Source organism: Anolis carolinensis, chromosome 5 (assembly GCF_035594765.1).
Source record: "Anolis carolinensis isolate JA03-04 chromosome 5, rAnoCar3.1.pri, whole genome shotgun sequence".
NCBI lineage: Eukaryota > Metazoa > Chordata > Lepidosauria > Squamata > Dactyloidae > Anolis > Anolis carolinensis.
This window is the reverse complement of record NC_085845.1, coordinates 56,108,485-56,127,353: the sequence shown is the minus strand read 5'-3', so window position 1 is coordinate 56,127,353 and position 18,869 is coordinate 56,108,485. Positions and strand designations below refer to the sequence as shown.

Below are 18,869 nucleotides of genomic sequence, written 5' to 3'. Positions count from 1 at the left end.
AGTTTATAATGCCAGCAGTATATCTTATGACAGGTATGGCCCAGGTGTTTATGGCCTTGATGGTGTTGCCTCCATTGAGCTTGCTTTTGAGAATTTTTCTGACCCTTTGTGTGTATTCTTTACTGACCACAGTCTTCACATGTTCATGCTTGATGTTGTCCAGCTGTAATATGCCCAGATATTTATAGGCCTCTGGCTGGTGACACTTTATCCTTTGGCCATTAGGCATATTTATGCCCTCACTTTCAATGATTTTTCCCTTCTTCAATGCCACTGTCGAACATTTGTCCAAGCCAAACTCCATGCTGATATCAGTGCTAAAAAAGTGTTAGTCAGAGACTGGATTTCAGTTTCCGTTTTTCCATACAGCTTCAGGTCATCCATGTACATCAGATGCGAAATTTTGTGAGAATTCTTAGATGTTTGATAACCGAGATTTGTTTTTTGTAAGATTGTTGACAGAGGGATCATGGCAATAATGAAAAGCAGAGGGGACAATGAGTATTATTATTATTATATTATATTATTATTATTATTATTATTATTATTATTATTTTAGTTAATTAAAATCATTCTGAAGCCTCTAGAAACATTTCCAGCCACTAGGTGGCAGGCTTTACTTATCTCTTCTAATAATTGGAGAGGAAATTAGAATCGAACCTAGAATATTCATTTCTCCAAAGGAGTTTTTAAACTGTTTTATATAATATCTTCCCTTTTCAGGTTTTTCAAATTTTTATACTGGGGAAGTGGAGTGAGCAAATGAAAAGACTGTCGTCGATGGCTTTCATGGCCAGGATCATAGGGTTGTTGTGTGATTTCCAGGCTGTATGGCCACGTTCCAGAAGTATTTTCTCCTGACTTTTGCCCACATCAGAGGACACACAACAACCCAATGAAAAAACTGACAAGACACCAGGATAGAGGAAAAGAAAAGCTAGCAGAAAGGACAGGTGAAAAAGCAAAGAGAAAAGCTCCAAAATGGCTAACTAAGGGGTTTCTAACCCTTGTGAAGTTGACTACATCTCCTCTACCCAAATTATAGAAAGATGAAGTAAATTAGTACACCTTGACAAAAAATAGCTACTCATGATTAGGAGATTCCCATTGCTTAATGTTACAGGTTTTAATCCTACACTTTTTAGGCCTATCCACTTGAAATTATTTATCTAACAGAATCAACAGTATAGAAACAGTGGATGTGAAATGCTTACTTTTTACTTACCTGAACCAAATACTCTCGGGAGAGCAATGGCAGGCGAACATGTTCCATCAGGCGTGCCACGAGCTCCTGTCTCACATCTTTGTCATGGTTAACCCAAGCTATCACTGCTTCAAATACCTTCCACAATACAAGACATACTATGAGTTTTGCAATTTTTGCAATTTTTGCAATTTTTTCTGTTTTCTTACTTTGTCAGTTCTGAAATTCAGAATGATGAAAAGAAGCACTCACACCAGGCGCTAGTACATCAGAGGGGACTGGAGAATCAGAATTGTCTTTACTCTCAGGGCTTGGACACAAAGAAAAGCTTTAGCTAGCCACGCATGCCATCTACAGCAACAACACTAGTATCTACGTCTAGAAAATTATGTTACATCGAAGTTGCCTTCTTCAGCCAGACCCAAGAAAAACAAATGCTCTTCTCTTCTCACCCATGGAAAGTATACAAAGCCAAGAAAATTATTTGGCCATATAGGGCAGAAAACCCCACAAGCACCTTTTCTGTGATTACATCAAAGTTATAGCTCAGATGTTGTATGGATCTCTGCTTTGTGCTTATAGTAACAACAGAAATCAGATATATTACATTTTAATATACTTATTGGAAGTTTTGAGCTGTGCACCCAAAATAATCCTGTGACTAGAGACAGGACAAAGGTTTGTGCAGACTTATGCATGGATCCAAAATATAAGTTCTGTGTGAATGTATCGACCACCCTCATCCTGGTTTTACTGGACAAGTAGAAAACTGTAAGTAATTTTATCTACTGCTGTTTGTGAGGCCTTTACAAGATGAACTTCTAGGAGGGAACACTAAAGATGAAAGGGCTTTATTTATAAGGCACATTTCACAATGCAATCTTACACATCTGCTTGGAACTATCACATACACTGATATATAAGTTGAGCTCATGTATAAGTAGAATTCTGATTACTAAATTATGGATTTTACACTAGCATCCCTAAATACTATATATCCTGTTGGCATGCAAAACTCAAGTTTGATAAAAGAGAATTCAGATAAAATTACAATATTATATACACAGACATGAAATCTATATGGATACTTTAAAATGTTCAGTTCAAATGAAATTAAAGTACCCTCTCTTAAAAGTCTGGTGCTGATTTAGTCAAAGGATAATAATCACATAATTCTTCAAGCAGGTTGAGATGTGGGCTGACAGTACTGCAATCCTGCCAAGCCTCGGGGAGTTATACTGTGAGGTTACAGTAAAGTGTCAGCCCTCATTAAGGGGTGGAAAACCCACACAGGACCTAGACATTTGGCAAAGCAAAGTGATCACAACAACTCTGACATATGCTCAAAGTGCACATGGTTTGCTTAACCTACATCTCAGCCCACATTCAGTGTCATATGATGTTGCCTTGCACTGCTCTCTGCATTCAAGTAATTACGACAGCTCACTTAATTTCTTTTAGATACAGGATTGTTTTTTGTTGCTCACAATTCTTCCATAGTTCGTATCATTCAAACTGGGTGACAGCAATGTGTTATACAGCAAGACATTTTTGAACACTGCCCCACAACTGTAACTATTCCATAATAGAGCTTCCAGGCACCTGATTGAAATCAGCTAATGGAAACTGAATGGAAAGACTGCCACTTCTAACAGTACACTAGCAACAATACAAATCTAATTCAAAGTGTTTTACATATTTTATAGAATCCTATCAGCTTGGGATCGAGATTATCTGCAGAATCATCTGTTTCCACATTAACCAACTTACTGTTGACATTGTGTGCCCTCAAGTAGTTTCCGATAGTGATCCTAAGGCAAATTATCACAGGGCTTTCTGAGGTTAAGAGTGTGTGATGTGCCCAAGCAAATTCAATGGTTTTCATGGCAGAGTGGAGATCTGAACCCTGTTTTCCCACGTTGCAGTCCAGCACTCTATCCACTATGTGATACTGGCTCTATACAGTGAGTCCTTGGTATCTGCTTGTGTTTGAGTCCAGGATCACCCCATGGATACCAAAATCCACTGATGCTGAAGTCTCATTATATACAATGGCATACTAAAATGGTATCCATTATATAAAATAGGAAAATTAAGGTTTGATCTTTGATTTTTTTTTAAAAAAATCAAGCCATGGATGACTGAATCTATGGATGCAAAATCTGTGCATATGGAGGGATGACTGAACAATTTTCGGAGGCCCTTGTGCAGGCGATCCCACAGTATGTGGTGAGGTAGCAGCATCTACAAAGAGGTCTTTTTTTTTATAGAACCTGAGAAGGCTGACTAAGTACCTTCATTTATGTTCTCCTGTGAGATATTTATAGAGCTTTTTCTTATTTCTTAAATTATCCTCAAATGGCCAAAAATGGCACTATCACAGAGCTTGAAAGATAGTGTCAATCAAATGAACGAATAAATAAAGTTGAAAATACTGTTCTAGACTTTTAGAATCCTTAGCCAACATGGCCACTGGAGCAGGACAAAATAGACTTGCAGCATTACGTGGTACAGACAGTATGGAATGGTTCACATGACCTTCTCCCATGTAAGGCTTTTAAAGTCTAAGAACAGATAAAACTGATAGATTAAAAATGGCTTCATTCCATCTAATCAGGCTCCAGGATTTAAGAAAATTGCATCCAAATTAAAGGGAAGTTATCTTACCTTTTCCTCAGATGTTATTGTAAGTTTATCACTTGATATTAAGCTGCACACCTGTTCTACACCCATGTTCAGAAACTCCTCTGTGAGTACAACCTCTGTAAAGTGCTGTTCTGTTTGGAGAGAAAGACAAGTATTAGGAACATAATACCCTGCTGCAATGTGGTCAGCAATAAAATATACTTTCCTTTATGTCAATGATAGGTATGGTTGATGGAAATATGAGAGTTTTCTCTGTATCTGCCCCTGAATTTTGGAAATACCTTTTGAGAGAGGTCAGTATGCTCCGCTCCTTGCTCTCCTTTCAAAAAGCAAAAACTTTATTCACACAGGCTGTTATTGTTGGCAGCTTTTAAAGATAAGGCTTGGTAAAAGCTGTATTCCTTTAAATTTTATTTTTAACTTCTGAAATATTTTAAAAGCCTATGCTTTTGATATTGTTACTATTTTAAGTGAACTTTAATGCTGACTTTCTATATATTTTAACTATAATATTTTCAATGTGTACGCCACCTTGAATCTCAGTCTTAGGTAAAAGGCTGGATACAAATACAGTTAATAGTAATCTGTATAGATTCAGTAGATGTTGAATTTTCACTTCAGTTCCAATAGCTACTTGGTAGGGCACACAGTGAATGCATACAAGCATAGCAGCACATTCTTCAGTATGGAGATCCCATTTATTAAATCAACCAACTTAATTATTTTGGTCCCATGAGAACAGTTATATCTCTAGATAAAATAGAACATTGTCTGTGATTTCTCAAAATATTTTTTTTAGTAAGATCCCAATTACAGAAGAGACCTCGAGTTAAAAAACAGAGTTTAGCAACAGCCTTGAAAACTAAAGTCACTGTGCTAGAAGGAATTGTAGTCCGAAGGCAATATCCACTTTGCAAAAACAAGAGAAAGATGATTTTCCATTTTTAGTGTTTTTTCCCTTCAACAAAGAAATCAAAGTTTAATCCAAGTTCAAACATATTAATTGCCAAAGATTGCATTAAAAATGCAGCAATTTAGGGGGGGACGGGGACGTTTTGATAAAGCAGGCCATATATCAAGCAACTATCTAAAAACAGAGAGGAGGGCAATCTGAAAGGACATCATAAATTTTGGATGATGTTTAGGGGCAAATATGCTGAAGTTTCTGTAGCCAGAATAGCATATCCATGCACAAGAGAGAAAGATATCAAAAGACTCAGTAATGCCCATAGGTTTGTTAGAGGGCACAGGGAGGAAATCTAATGTGAAAGGCAACACGACAGTGGGCAGTTGTCTTACATGAAATCTGACCACTTGTCCATCTAGTCCAGTTTTACTAACTCTCTGGCAATGGTTTTTCATGGGTTCAAGCAGAATTCTCTCCTAAATCTACACAGTGATCCCTAGCATTCCCCAGAGGTTTCCCAATTTAGGAACTAACCATGGTTAGCCCTATTTAGCTTGGGAATCACATAATAGATCATTTAAAGTGCAATGGTAATGTAAAATTCAGGGCACAATGTAAGAGATATCTTGAAAGAGGGTATGGGTGGGTGGCTGGTATACAGGATGGGAATATTACACATTTAAACATTTATGTTGCAAATTTCACTTAGCAGCACAAAACTGAAAGGTGAACTGATAACCTATGTACAGAAATTATTCAACCATAAAAACACCAAAGAGGTGATTAGGAAATTGTCCCTTTCACAATATTGATTTTCTCCTCCCTCTTCCTCTCTCAAGGCTGTTTTGCTCTCAGAGTTTCAACACACAATCTCACTCACTTAATGTTTTCAGGTTCCCCCGGAGGGAAAAGGGTATCTGAAGAGGCAATGCTGCGATCAGCTGCCTGTTTAGAACTGGGTTGCCTAGGCAATCTTGTTCAGTATTTTGATATATCTTCTTTTGTGAGGGAACAGCAGAGAAATGTACATTATACAAAACAATAAGTCTAAAATGGTAATTCAGGGCTCAGTCAGTTTACAGCTAAGAACTGGTTGGGCCCTGCAATGAAAGGCATGTGTCTTGAACCCAGAACATTAATCTAGCATATCTGGTAAAGCAGGAGCACGCAGTTCACAAATGGTTGCAAAACATGTTAGTTGTAAGTGCCTTTTCATTTGCCAAAGCTTGGCAATTTCTAGGAACACGGCTAATTTCTAGAAAGACTTATATAAAATATCAGAGGTTAAACATCAGCGATGTCTTTGTTAATCAAATTTAGCCTCAAGGGCATATGCTATGGCTCCTTTTTATTTAAGGTACTGTAATGTGCAGGACTGCTCTTGAAGAATATTTGGAAAGTGGAAGTGGCACAAAAACTTCAGTCAAATTGCTTTCTAGTGTGTATAGGGAAAACACAACACACTAGTACCTTCATTCATCACTCAAGGATCTCTTGCATTTGCAAGTTTTTAACAAGCCTTTTGCAGAGCAGAGTACAAGACCATAAAATCCATTGCCTATAAATTGTATTTTTTCAATTTTAATACACACTTTTCCCCATACAAACATCTCTAAAATGGGGTGCATCTTAGAAATGTGGCTTTATATATAAATAAAGCATTTTTTCTGTTGGTGGTAATGAAATTAGTGAGCATTTTACAACCAATGGCATTAAAGAAATATAGTACTGTATATACTCAAGTATAAGCTGACTTTCAGCCCTTTTTCACCATCCCAGGCTCAGTTGGTGGGGACGAGGGAGCGGGCCTTCTGTATTGTTGCTCCCCAGATCTGGAATTCCCTTCCGGAGGAAATCCGGTAAGCACCCACCCTGGCTTCCTTCAAAAAGCTGCTTAAAACCTGGCTCTTCCGCTGCGCCTTTGGATAACCGAGCCCATAGCTATAGTAGTTGTACAGGCCATCTCTTTGACTTGAAATACTGCACTTTATTCCTCTTCCCCAAAGCATCTTAGAATGTAACATTGCACTTTAGTTCTAGTGGCCCATCCAGGCCATCCTCTCCTCCATCCCAGTGGTCTTTTTTCTTCTTCTGTGATTTATATGTTATTTGAGTGATTATATTGCTTCTGTTTAAGTGATTGTTTTAGTCAATTGTTATTTTCTTTTTGTATTCTTATAGCGTTTTATAGTGTTTTCAGTGTTTTATTGTACAATGTTTTATGCTGATTTTATATTGGAAACCTCCCTGAGTCCCTTTCGGGAGAGAGGGCGGTATATAAATAAACTTTTACTTAATACTTACTTTTTAGGGCTGAAAAAGCCCCCATCGGCTTATGCTGGAGTGAGGGTTCTGGCCAGCTTATATTCGGGTTGGCTTATACTTGAATATATAGGAAATCAGAGTTGGACAATCTTATTAAAGTCTTATTATCTTAAATTACAGTTTTATGTAAATATTCAAAACATTTAACCTATTGATGCCTCAATTAATGTAATTTTATTGGTATCTTTTTTTTTTTAAATTTACCAGTAGCTGCTGCATTTCCCACCCTCGTCTTATACCCGAGCCAATAATTTTTCCCACTGTTTGTGGTAAAATTAAGTGCCTCGGCTTATATTCCGGTCAGTTAATACACGAGTATTATATACGGTAAATCAACTCAGCCTCTTCTTCACTGTCCTGTAAATGACTGGCAAAAATCTTTGAATTTATCATCACACTATGATTTGGTCAGTCCCAAAAGATTTAGCTTTTTAGGTGGAGAAATAGTTCAAAAATATTCTAAATGTACATTGTATGCATGCAATCCTGAAATGAATTTCTAGCAAACAATAACAATGTTCTGCCATGCAAAGACCTACCTGCATTTTGTAAATATTTCCTAATCACACAGTCTTTAAATCTTCAACATTTCAATAAGCCAAGCACTAATTCAGTTTTTGAGTGATCACTGCTGTTGTTATGCTGTTATCCTTTTTAGTATTATATTCCTAATTTTTTAATTTAAATCTCCAAGTCAAGCAGATGAGACATTTGAGTCTCCTTTGCTGACTTTGAATCTACTTCCCTAGTAATTAGATTCAAGAAATATGGATTAAGATAGTGAGCTATTGCCAATGTTATCTTATCCATATATTTATGCCATCTATGGTGAGAAAATCCCAAGGATGTGTTACTGCCAAAGAGCAATTCCTCCTAATGATACATTCATGTTTCAGTGAATGCCATCTAAATTTTGACATGTCCTTGTTTTTAGAGTACCGCTATGCTAAATCATCTTGTTTTCTATTGAAATTCAACTCCCCAGGGTCTCTTCTTCTTAGGAAAGTCAAATTACTCAAAGAAGGAATGGGTCCTACATTCAGGAGCTCTTTCAGACTATACAGTTACAGAACAATGATTCCACTTTAAATGCTACTGAAACATGCTATGGAATCCTGGAGTCTGGAATTTGGTGGGGTACTATAGCTGTCTGGCTGAGAATTCTGAATACCTCTCCCTAAAATGCAAGTCCCAGGACTCCATAAGATATTGCCATGACAGTTAAACTGACACATAGACTGACACATTTGTCATGGGAAGAGCTGTTGAATCTTTTTTTGGGACTGTTCACTCTCTCCAATACAGAAATAGTCAACTGCACAGAGTGCAGGTGACATTCTTCTACCTTGCACCCACCAGGTAGGCACATTCGCACATTCTGGAATAACCAAAGAGATGGAATGTTACTTCTGGTCACTGTATTAGCTGATTTTGAGCTGATTTTCACAAATTCTTTTGTGTTTTGAGAAGGTCTAAGGGGCCTTGGAGAGTCAGCCACTGTCATTTGGGCATAGTCTGAACAGTTTTCAGGCAGAAAAGAAGTTTCTCCCCCAAATCAATTCAACTTTTTTTTTAAAGACTGGGTTTTTTAGAAGGTTATGGGAGGCTTTAGTGACATAAGGGCCACATGTGCCCCAAGGGATACACTTTGCTTATCCTTGGTCGAATGCATAATTTTCCCAGGCCACTTTTCCTGGACATTTGACATTATGTAGAAACTAGAGTGCTACTGCAATTAATATACCTGTAGTTCAGATTACATGTTTAAATTAAAAAACAAAACAAAACACATTTTAAATTATTAAACTGTTTCAAATTATTAATGCACTACATCGTTATTTTTAAAGATGTACTCAGCTAGAAAGAAAACTAGCAAAGTTCAGTTTAAAATGTGCATCATGTTTGGGTGTTACAGGTAAATCATTATTTGGAATCTTAATAAACTCAGAATATTTTTTGCATCTTGGATAAGCAAATTGTTCAGAGTACAGAGTTCTGATGTCATTGCTTACCTTCAAGTACAAAAGCATTTCTTCTTCCAACCAGTTTCAGTTAAGGCAGAACTGCTTCCTTCTCCTGCTCTCCTGAGCCTAATTATTCTTGTGTATGCTCAGGACAAGAGTCAATAGTTTGGCTGTGATGCTTGACCTCAGCTATTATTGTCATTTATTCCCCACAGTGCTAGATGCTTGCCCACAAGGTCACTTATGTTCCTACTGGAAAAATTAATGATGTAAAAGTCCAGATTGTTTTAAAAAGAAAGTGTGTTTCATTTTTAAGACTGCAGCACAAAACACAAATGTTGCCACAGTTAGGTGGGATCTTCTCAAAGGTAGTACAGAGCCAACACGTAATCTGAATAATGTTAAAACATTATGAAATATTAGCCAGTTTAACAGTAGTAACATGAGTGTCTTGAACACTTCAGAAGAAAACACAGTATGAAAAGACTTCTTCAGTATTGGCCTCTTGTACAGATTTGATTAAAAACTTCATGTTATGAAGTGATAGACAAAAAAGAGAGGTTAATGTGGGGAACAGAAACTTTCATTTAGTCTTCAATTTCTAAAACTATAAGCATAGAATAACACAAATCTGCATTCCTCATACACACAGATGCTGATTACACAAGATTTTAGTTATTGTTGCCTTCTGACAGCTATTACAGCACCTATTGTACAGTGGTAAGCTCTGGCCTAAATCCATTTGCTAGTCCAAATTAGTGTAAGCCTACTAAATCAACAGTACTTTTGCAAAAGTACTGACTTATTCAGTAGGTCATACCATGGGTCTACATTATCTGGGACTATTAATTGGATTTAGCCTAATATTTATAATTACTATTTTGACAGATTACTAGGAAGGAACATCAAGATTTGATGTTGAAACTGCCTTATTAAAATGAGTATTTGTTTTTAAACCTATTCAGTTTTCCAACTATATCATGAAATTTTCTTTTGTGCCAAAAAATGAAATCACTCAGTTGCAGGGCTTTTATTTTTCACTCACTGCTGCTCTAGTTTCCCTTGGCATCATTCAAAGGCTACCAAATTAGGAATAGTTAGAAACAATATCACAGCCTAATTTCATTTTTTTATTTGGAGAACTGGCATTGCACTTGCCTGCATACATGTTGGCCTTGTTCAGAAGTTCTATGCACGCATGCATGTCAGCGAAAGCACGGATGCCCAAGCAATTGACAGGATGAAGCTGGGTTTCCAAAAAGTCACAGCAGCTCTTCTTGACATCCTGCAACTGCAATAAACTAGCTGCCGGGAGAAGCACCTAAAACGATCAAAACTAGATGAGTTTGTGCAGTCAATTTCATAATAAACACGAAAAGGGATAAAAAACTTCTTGAGAAAAATGCACGAGTATTAGAATTAGTACAACTTAGAAAAAGGATGGAACCATGGTAGACCAGCATTTAAAATCACCTTCTTACTTAACCAGTGTTTTTAAAAGCTCATACTTTCCAATTGTCCCAACTTTACAGGGGCCATTCCAATTAATCTTTTGACATTTGACTTTTTCAGGTGCTTTTAAAGTGTTCAAGTTTCAGTCTCCTTGGTTAACTCCAATTGCTGCAGATTAATTTCAAAGTGCAAAATTAGTTTGCACTCCAAAAAGTTACTGCAGCCTCACATAGCTTGTCTTGTTCTTCCAGTATGTGGTATACTTCCACCATGTTAACAATATATCTCTCAGAATTTTCTAGCTCTTCCAGGGCACCTCTAAAGTAACTTTCAGTGTTAGTTATTTATTCCAACAGGGTTCACTCTGATTCAGAAAAGGAATAAGGAAAGGAAAGGGGGAAAGATATGAGGGGAGGGAAAGAGAAGGAAAGCAGGGAGCAGTGACCCCTTCAACATCCGGGCAATGCTGGGTATGTATGCTAGTAAATTATATGTTCATCGTAGCCATCATTACATTGCTTTGTAAACTGTAGTTGCCAAACACTGGATCACTACAAACAAACAATACCCATTTGGCCACTTAAAGATTATAGGGTAAAGGTTTCCCCTGACATTAAGTTATAGTTGTGTCCGACTCTAGGGTTGGTGCTCATCTCCATTTCTAAGCTGAAGAGCTAGAGTTGTCCGTAGACACCTTCAAGGTCATGTGGCCAGCATGAATGCATGGAGCACCATTACCTTCCCACCGTTACCTTCCTCCCTATTGATCTATTCACATTTGCATGTTTTTGAACTTGCTAGGTTGGCAGAATCTGGGGTTAACAGCAGGAGCTCCCTGGACCTTTCGATCAGCAAGTTCAGCAGCTCAGGGGTTAATTCATTGCGCCACTGGGGGATCCTTTGGCCACTTAAGCTGAAGCATAATTTCAGGACTTGCATGCAACCCTTTGCTTGTCACTTTCCCTCACCATTCATGCAAGCTGAGAAACTAGCTGCAAAACTATGTTAACCTCACTTCTAGCACTGAACTGGGACACAATGGACAATGTATTTCAAAAAAGACAAGGAGTTGGAAGCCAATCTTAAATCATGTTTTCAAAAAAGGCCTTGTTTTGTAGCCATAGTTTTCTACTAGATCCAAAAGCGGTGTCCTCAACAGTTAAAAGTTGCTACTGGGTGAAGATGATTTGTTGTGCCTTAGATATACCATTCATTGCAAAAATGTTTCAGAAATTAGAAAAGGGTGGATAACAAGATAGTTTTTTTCCCCCCAAGAATTTTGAGTTAGGTTGAAAAAAAAAAGCAATTTGATTTTAGAAATGTGGTGCTTGGGTATTTATCTTTATTGTTATGAGAATAGAATTTACTTTCCACTTCGTCTACTTCTTTTCTAATTCTTCCCTTGCACACTTATTTTGATTTATGAAGTTATAGAAAAAATATACACGGTAATAGATGAAAATGGAAGCCAAGAAGTATGGACTGATTTTGTTCCAGTAACACTGTAGGAGAATCACTGAATGATGAGAAAGCAAATGACATTGTTTGCTGTGATTTCAGCTTCTCCTTATTACATTTGTTTATGTGACTTTCCTTCACAATATTCTAAAAGCCTTGAAGGTAAGCCTTTGACAATAAAAACACTCATTAGACTTACATTCTGCCTTTGAAAATTATGGTCCTAATAAATGGCATTACAGATTATTTGAAAAGGAATTTGACAGCCTCTCATTAATACTATATTTGGATCAGACTGTTAGAAGATGTACTTGTCAAATCGTAGGGCACCCAGCTACAGGGTCACAAAACTCATGCAAGGTTAATGTGGAGCTTCTCCGTACATTAGGTTTATGAAGTTTGAATTGTTTTTGCTGGCAATTTCTATTTCTAAAAATTGCATATGAAAGAGATAAAAATGCAATGCTATTACTGGGACATGTCCAACATAATCAAATCATAGATAAAGATAAATTGGAATCCCTGCCTTTATATATCAAATAACTGATTTCCCTGCCCCTTGCAGTTTGTGATCTCACTAACATTTGCATTTCCAGATTTAAATACATGATCAAGGATTGCTAGGTTTAACATAATAGACAAGGAGTACAGGTACAGTCTTCTAAATCTCTTTCACCCTAAACATTGTGCTTTTGGGGTTCCCGTGTATTTAGTAAGTAAATATGGAACTGTAAAAATGCCCCTGGCAGAAATATTCCAAGTTTGCATGACTTGTCTTTCAAGAAAACATGATACAAGATAAATAGCTGTAGTAATGGGTGGGTGGCACTGAAGGAAGCTAAAAATGCATGTTGACATCTGTAGCAAAGAGCTAAAAAGCAACACTTTCCCTTTCACCCAAGAAATCTCTTAGTAATCATCAATTTCAGATTAAAATGATTTTAGAAACAAATCCTTACAAGGATAATGCCTCCCAAAACACAGCTTTTCAGCATCAGTTTCCGCTCAACTTGATGTCCAAGCCTTGTTTATACAGCAAGCAAAGACCTTTGTCTAAAACATTCATACTTTTCCAGCACGCTCTCTTCCCTAACAAATATTTAATACCTAGTATGGTGCCACCTTGGATCTTGGGATAAAAGCCGAGTATAAATAAATAATAAAATTTCCATATTGAGCATGTTTTACATAGTGAACTCCATCTAACATACCAGAGTTCTGTGCATTTTCCCAGACAGATGTTGCTATTTATACACTGGAGGGCTCATCATAAACAGACAAGCTTTTAACCAAGAAAACATCTAGGAATGTTGCTTATAGTATCTAAGACTAAATATAGCATATTGCTAGGACATCTAACATACATTCTTTATTGTGGCTGCATTTGAAACCAATCTGTGTATTTTTATCTGCAAATGTGTTATATGGGTTTCAAGAGACAGACAGGCAGACTTCCCCTCCAATATGTCAAGCTTTTTCAACCCAATGGTCACCAGATGTCCCTTGTTGGCTATGAGGACATTGGGAGTATTAGTCTGATATGTCCAAAGACATCTAGATTGAGGGAATAACATCAAGAATAAATCAACAGTAATTATTCTAAGGTAACCTGGAATCCTGCATTCTCAGAAACACCATGAAAGCAAAATCATGTATGTAATTTGCATAGTGTGCCATTAGAAGTCACCAGCTTGCCTTTTATGATCTCGTTGTCTGAAATTAGTATATGATGATTAAATAATAGCATTATTATAAAAAATAAAAAGTGCTTAGACTATTAGAATACTTGTTGTTGTTGTTGTTGTTACTAATCTAAACACTTGGAGCCATTACATATACTGAGGTCACAAAAGATAAGATTGTGAATAATAACAGTAATAATAAATGCATTAATAATAAAAAATACTAAGATAGTACATAGCAGGATGTGATATGCTAGCTTACCTATCTGTAGGCTGCAGTCCTATTCACACTTATTTGAGTGTGAACCTTTCATATATTCAATAAGACTGACTTTGAAGTAAACACAGTTCCAATCTCAATAATGTCTAGCAAAATGCAAAGCTCTTATTTGCTAGTGAGACAAACAAAGGGTGCATTTACACAAGCCAAATACTCGGGGGATGAAGAAGCATTGGCTCTGTGGTATCTACATGATGCATGGATCTCATGATGCATGCATGGGTTTGCTTGAAGATTTTGGTTGATCAAAACACTAGCAATTCTAGCCTGTGTGAAGCCAGGTATCTTTGTTGATAAATAACACCATATTGGATATAGATGATTTGAATTGGATTTAGCTCCCATTGAAACTAAGGGGATTTGTCAGTAACTTAACTTGGATCCAAACCAGTAGGTTTTGCAAAATAGCATAACATATGGGTGAACAACATGGAAGCACTGCCTTGAATTACACTTTGCTGAAAGCATGGCACAGTTCAAATATAACAGAAAATATATACTACACACTATTTTGTTATCTCTTCCTGCCACAGCGCTCTTTTATATTCCCACCCTTCAAAAATAGGCTACAACTTAAAACCTGAAAGCAAATCTAAGGAGCCTCAAAGCAACACTGAATGGAGTGAGACCATAAAAACATTCCAAATGTATGTATAACTTGACTTCAAGAGATAAGAGCTATAGAAACTGATCTTGACAAAAAGTTGCTTTTAATCTGTGCTAAATTCGTCAGACCATTCCCAGCAGTTTAAGATGTTTAAAGCTAGCATGATACTAGGTGTTTAAAAAATCCTCACTGATAAGGATATGTGATATTCAACAGCTTGAGACATTTTGCAGTGTTTAGTGAACATTTGGCCAAACAGTTTGTTAGAAATGCTACATGCTGTACTAGATAATGAGCTAAAAGATACTGGCAAGTCTCATCTAACAACAGGAAGGAAGACTCAATCTGCAGTGAAAGATCATTTGGACCACTGGTATTCCAAATATCATTTATTGATCCCAATACAGAAAACAACTAATTTTGAAGAACATTTATTTATATTTTACCTTTCTCTCAGCACAGGACTGAAGATGGTTTACAGCAAGAACGGTATACAATAAAGCAATTACTATATCATCAGTGAACTGTCTAAACACTTTAAAATACAGGCAAGTCCTCAAGTTACAAACATTTGACTTATAAACGACACATAGTTAAGAATGGGGCTGAGACAACAGGAAGTAAGAGAAATCTACTCCTAGGAAGGGAAATTCACTCCAGTTAAAGGTTTATCAGCGATCCTTGTTTGCTCCAACAAACCAAATTTTTCAAAATCCTATTATTACAGAGATAGAAAATGATGGCTGTTCTGGAGAAGAACACGACATAAAGTTGAATGTTTAAAAAGCAAGGTAAAAGCATGTTCACTTTAATGGCTGACAGCATCTTATATAGGCTCTCAACTAGAATTTAACATTGCTATTTGTCCTAGTAGTCATTAAATTAAACGCTTCAATTGAACATTAGTACTTCAAGCATGGAAGAGTATACGTAGTATACACAGAAGGGTTAAGGAGGCAAGAAAGAAACATTTGCAGAGTGAAACCCAAGTACCTTCACTGCCTAAAAGCACTGGTGTTTGGTTTCTTGTAAATCAAATATCAGGTTTCTCCTTGTGAATGATGGCGAACCGAAGCTACTGCCACAGGCACATTTCATAATTTTTTCAAGTAATAAAGATGCCATAGAGGGTTCTTGGCAGACCTTGATTGAAAGTGGAAGTGCCTTGTGTAAGGTCAGCATCATTGGATATAACATTTCATGAAGGATGATACAAGTGAGCTTATGTTTCCTTTGAGATTATTTCACTAGAAGATATACTACTACAACTAATAATAGTAATAATAACTTCGTGGCAGGTTACAGAATTAAAACACATAAACATTGTAAAATACCACAAATACACATACAGTAGAGTTTCACTTATCCAAGCCTCGCTTATCCAAGCCTCTGGATTATCCAAGCCATTTTTGTAGTCAATGTTTTCAATATATCGTGATATTTTGGTGCTAAATTAGTAAATACAGTAATTACAAAATAACATTACTGCATATTGAACTACCTTTTCTGTAAAAAATTGTTGTATAAGATGATTTTTGGTGCTTAATTTGTAAAATCATAACCTAATTTGATGTTTAATAGGCTTTTCCTTAATCCCTCCTTATTATCCAAGATATTCGCTTATCCAAGCTTCTGCCGGCCTGTTTAGCTTCGATAAGTGAGAGTCTACTGTATTAAAATGTATTTAAGAAGGACTTAATGACTTAGCTATTCAAACAGGCCTTTGAAAATGATTAGTAATATCCTTTTAATGTGGATGAGGTCTTCGTTTACAGATGCACTCTGGTACTTAAGATTTTAACTTAGCTTATTTAATATAGTGGAACCACTGTGTTTTAAATGTTTTTACTGTTTAATTTGTTTATTTTGCTCTATTAGGATTCCTTTATGAACTTGACATTTATTTTGTATATATTGTTTATTGTGTTTATGTATGTTGTGAGCCACCCTGAGTCCTTTCGGGGAGGGGCGGGATAGAAATAAAGATTATATTATTATTTCTATAAAATATGCATATTAAAATGTATTTCTATAAAATATGTATTAAAATACACAAAACAGAGTTTAAACAAAGGACACACGTTTAAAATTCATGTTTAAAAACTGTCTGGTTAGGCCTGCCAAAGAGATAGGACTTTAGGTGTTTTTTTACATTCAGATAGCTCATTTAGCTGTCAAAACTCTTTCCACTGTCATGGGGCAGCCGACAAAAGGGTCCTCTGGGTGACCGTCACCAGTCGGGTTCTGACTGGTTGGAATAACCGCCCTGCAGAGGACCTGTTTCGGGTGGATTGTATGGGAGAAGGCAATCCTCTAGGTAACCTGGACCCAAACTATAAGCATTTGCAGCAATCTACACCTTAATGTTGCACATTATAGCATATCTGTTTCAAAATATATAGTTTATCAAGACCAGGGCGGGTTTCTTAAACTTTTCTATTTGTGACACCTTTCAGCCTGAGATTTTTTTCCATGACCCCAGACTTTCCTTTTTATGAAGTACAGTTGAAGCATCTTTGGCAGAGTCCACTGTAAATACTGCACAACAGATTCATGTAAATGTCTAAAACAGTTACTAGGTGATATTCAGAAAAAATTCCTGTTGCCAAATAGTTTGGCACCCCAACGTTGAGCTAAAGGGACAATTTGGGATTGAGACATAATAGTTTAAGAAGCAGTGATCTGGACCCTTAGCATTACATCCTCTGCACAATTACAATAGGGTCTCTACATTTATGGGTTCAACTTTAGCAGATGTTATTATTCATGGGCTTGAGTACAATGGTTATGAATCTCTAGGTCCTGCAGTAAAATTTTATAGTCAACTTTCGGCAGAAGCTGACTGTAGAGTTGTGCTAGATGACTTAGAGATGCTTAGAGCTAACATTCTTCCCATGGAAGTTGACCATAGAATTTCACTAGAGCAGTGGTTCTCAACCTGTGGGTCTCCAGATGTTTTGATATTAAACTCCCAGACATCCTAACAGCTGGTAAACTGGCTGGAATTTCTGGGAGTTGTAGGCCAAAACACCTTGTCAACAATTATAAACAGCAGCAAGTATGCCCTGAATGTAGAAACACATTTGAAGTATGATGTCAATTATTCAGAACCAATGCAAGAAGTGCTACAAGATAATATAAATGCTATTAAAATGCACATATTCTTGTTATGTGCTAAAAATAAGTGTCATTATAAAATGTCATTATCCTAATGGAGGGTGCTTGTGCCAACCAAATCCTCCCACTCACCTGTACATTTTCCTCTGTCACCTGAATTTCCCCAGTGTAAACAAACTCAATGAGCATCTTGAGGGTCCAGCCATCAACTTCCTTTATTCGGACTCTCTTTGATTGACTCTCACTCATTTCACCTATAAATATATGGTTGCATAGTGCTGTCAATGTAATGAGACACTAGCAGTTGGTATCAATATTCTGTACTTGATCACAGTTGGCTTTTATCACATAGCACTTTTCTAAATGATTAAACATTAGCTATTTACTCCAGGAAAGAAGAAATATGAAAACCCATTTTTCTGCATATTGTTATGCTGATCAGAATGTCTTTTTGATGACAACAGGCACACTTCCTTACCTATACCTTACCTATAGAGCAAATTGAATTATGGAGCAACCATGATGTGTACCTGCCCCTGGTACTCAGGTTGCTTAAGTCTTTCACAGTCTTGGGTACTATGAAGTTTACACATTCCCGCATAATTCCAATGACTAAGAGCTTCAAAGGGACAAGGAACCCATCAAATTATAACCATATATGGAAAAATAAGACAAACTGGAGTATTTATAAACCTAGGAGCACATCAGCAACTTGATGCAATCAACTTGAACGCAATTGAATGATGGCAGTAGAAACTGTCCTAGAAAATTCAGCAACACACATGGGAATTAATATTAGCAACATTTGACTCACCCTTCCTCAAAACAATGTCACTTCTACTCAGAAAAAAAGGGGGGGGGGAGAAAGTGTTCCAAACTCCAATCTTGTGGAGGTTGGAACACTGGTCATAAAGACCATCTGTGGTCCCTAGATATTAACAGGATCAGTTTCAGAACAATTCCTCATGCCAGCATCTTTCACAATGTAGATGTAATGCATATTTAATTGCTGCGGCTCGACAAGGGGAAAAGCTCTAGCAATTTTTATAACCCATAGTAACCAAGAGCTATTGCATCCCAACATGAGATAGAATCAGGAAACACAAGATCAAAAGGAATTTTCTCCCTAAACTCAGACTGTAAGACCATCAAAGCATGTCTTACTCCTTTTTGGAACAACAGTTCCAGCTGGAGTTTAACTGCCACAATTGTGGAGTTTGTTTCCAA

At 36.8% G+C, this 18,869-nt stretch overlaps 1 protein-coding gene across 2 annotated transcripts in view; it reads right to left on the bottom strand.

Moving 5' to 3' along the window:
• klhl2 (kelch like family member 2) overlaps positions 1 to 18,869 on the bottom strand; it is a 55,171-nt gene that overhangs the window by 16,250 nt on the left and 20,052 nt on the right. For both annotated transcript variants that reach the window (XM_008118126.3, XM_008118127.3), the window contains 4 exons: positions 17,775 to 17,896; positions 10,205 to 10,367; positions 3,872 to 3,981; positions 1,226 to 1,342 (listed from right to left, as the gene is read on the bottom strand). In XM_008118126.3, the coding sequence (XP_008116333.2) occupies positions 1,226 to 1,342; positions 3,872 to 3,981; positions 10,205 to 10,367; positions 17,775 to 17,896 (512 nt within the window). The remainder of the gene's footprint in view (positions 1 to 1,225; positions 1,343 to 3,871; positions 3,982 to 10,204; positions 10,368 to 17,774; positions 17,897 to 18,869) is intronic.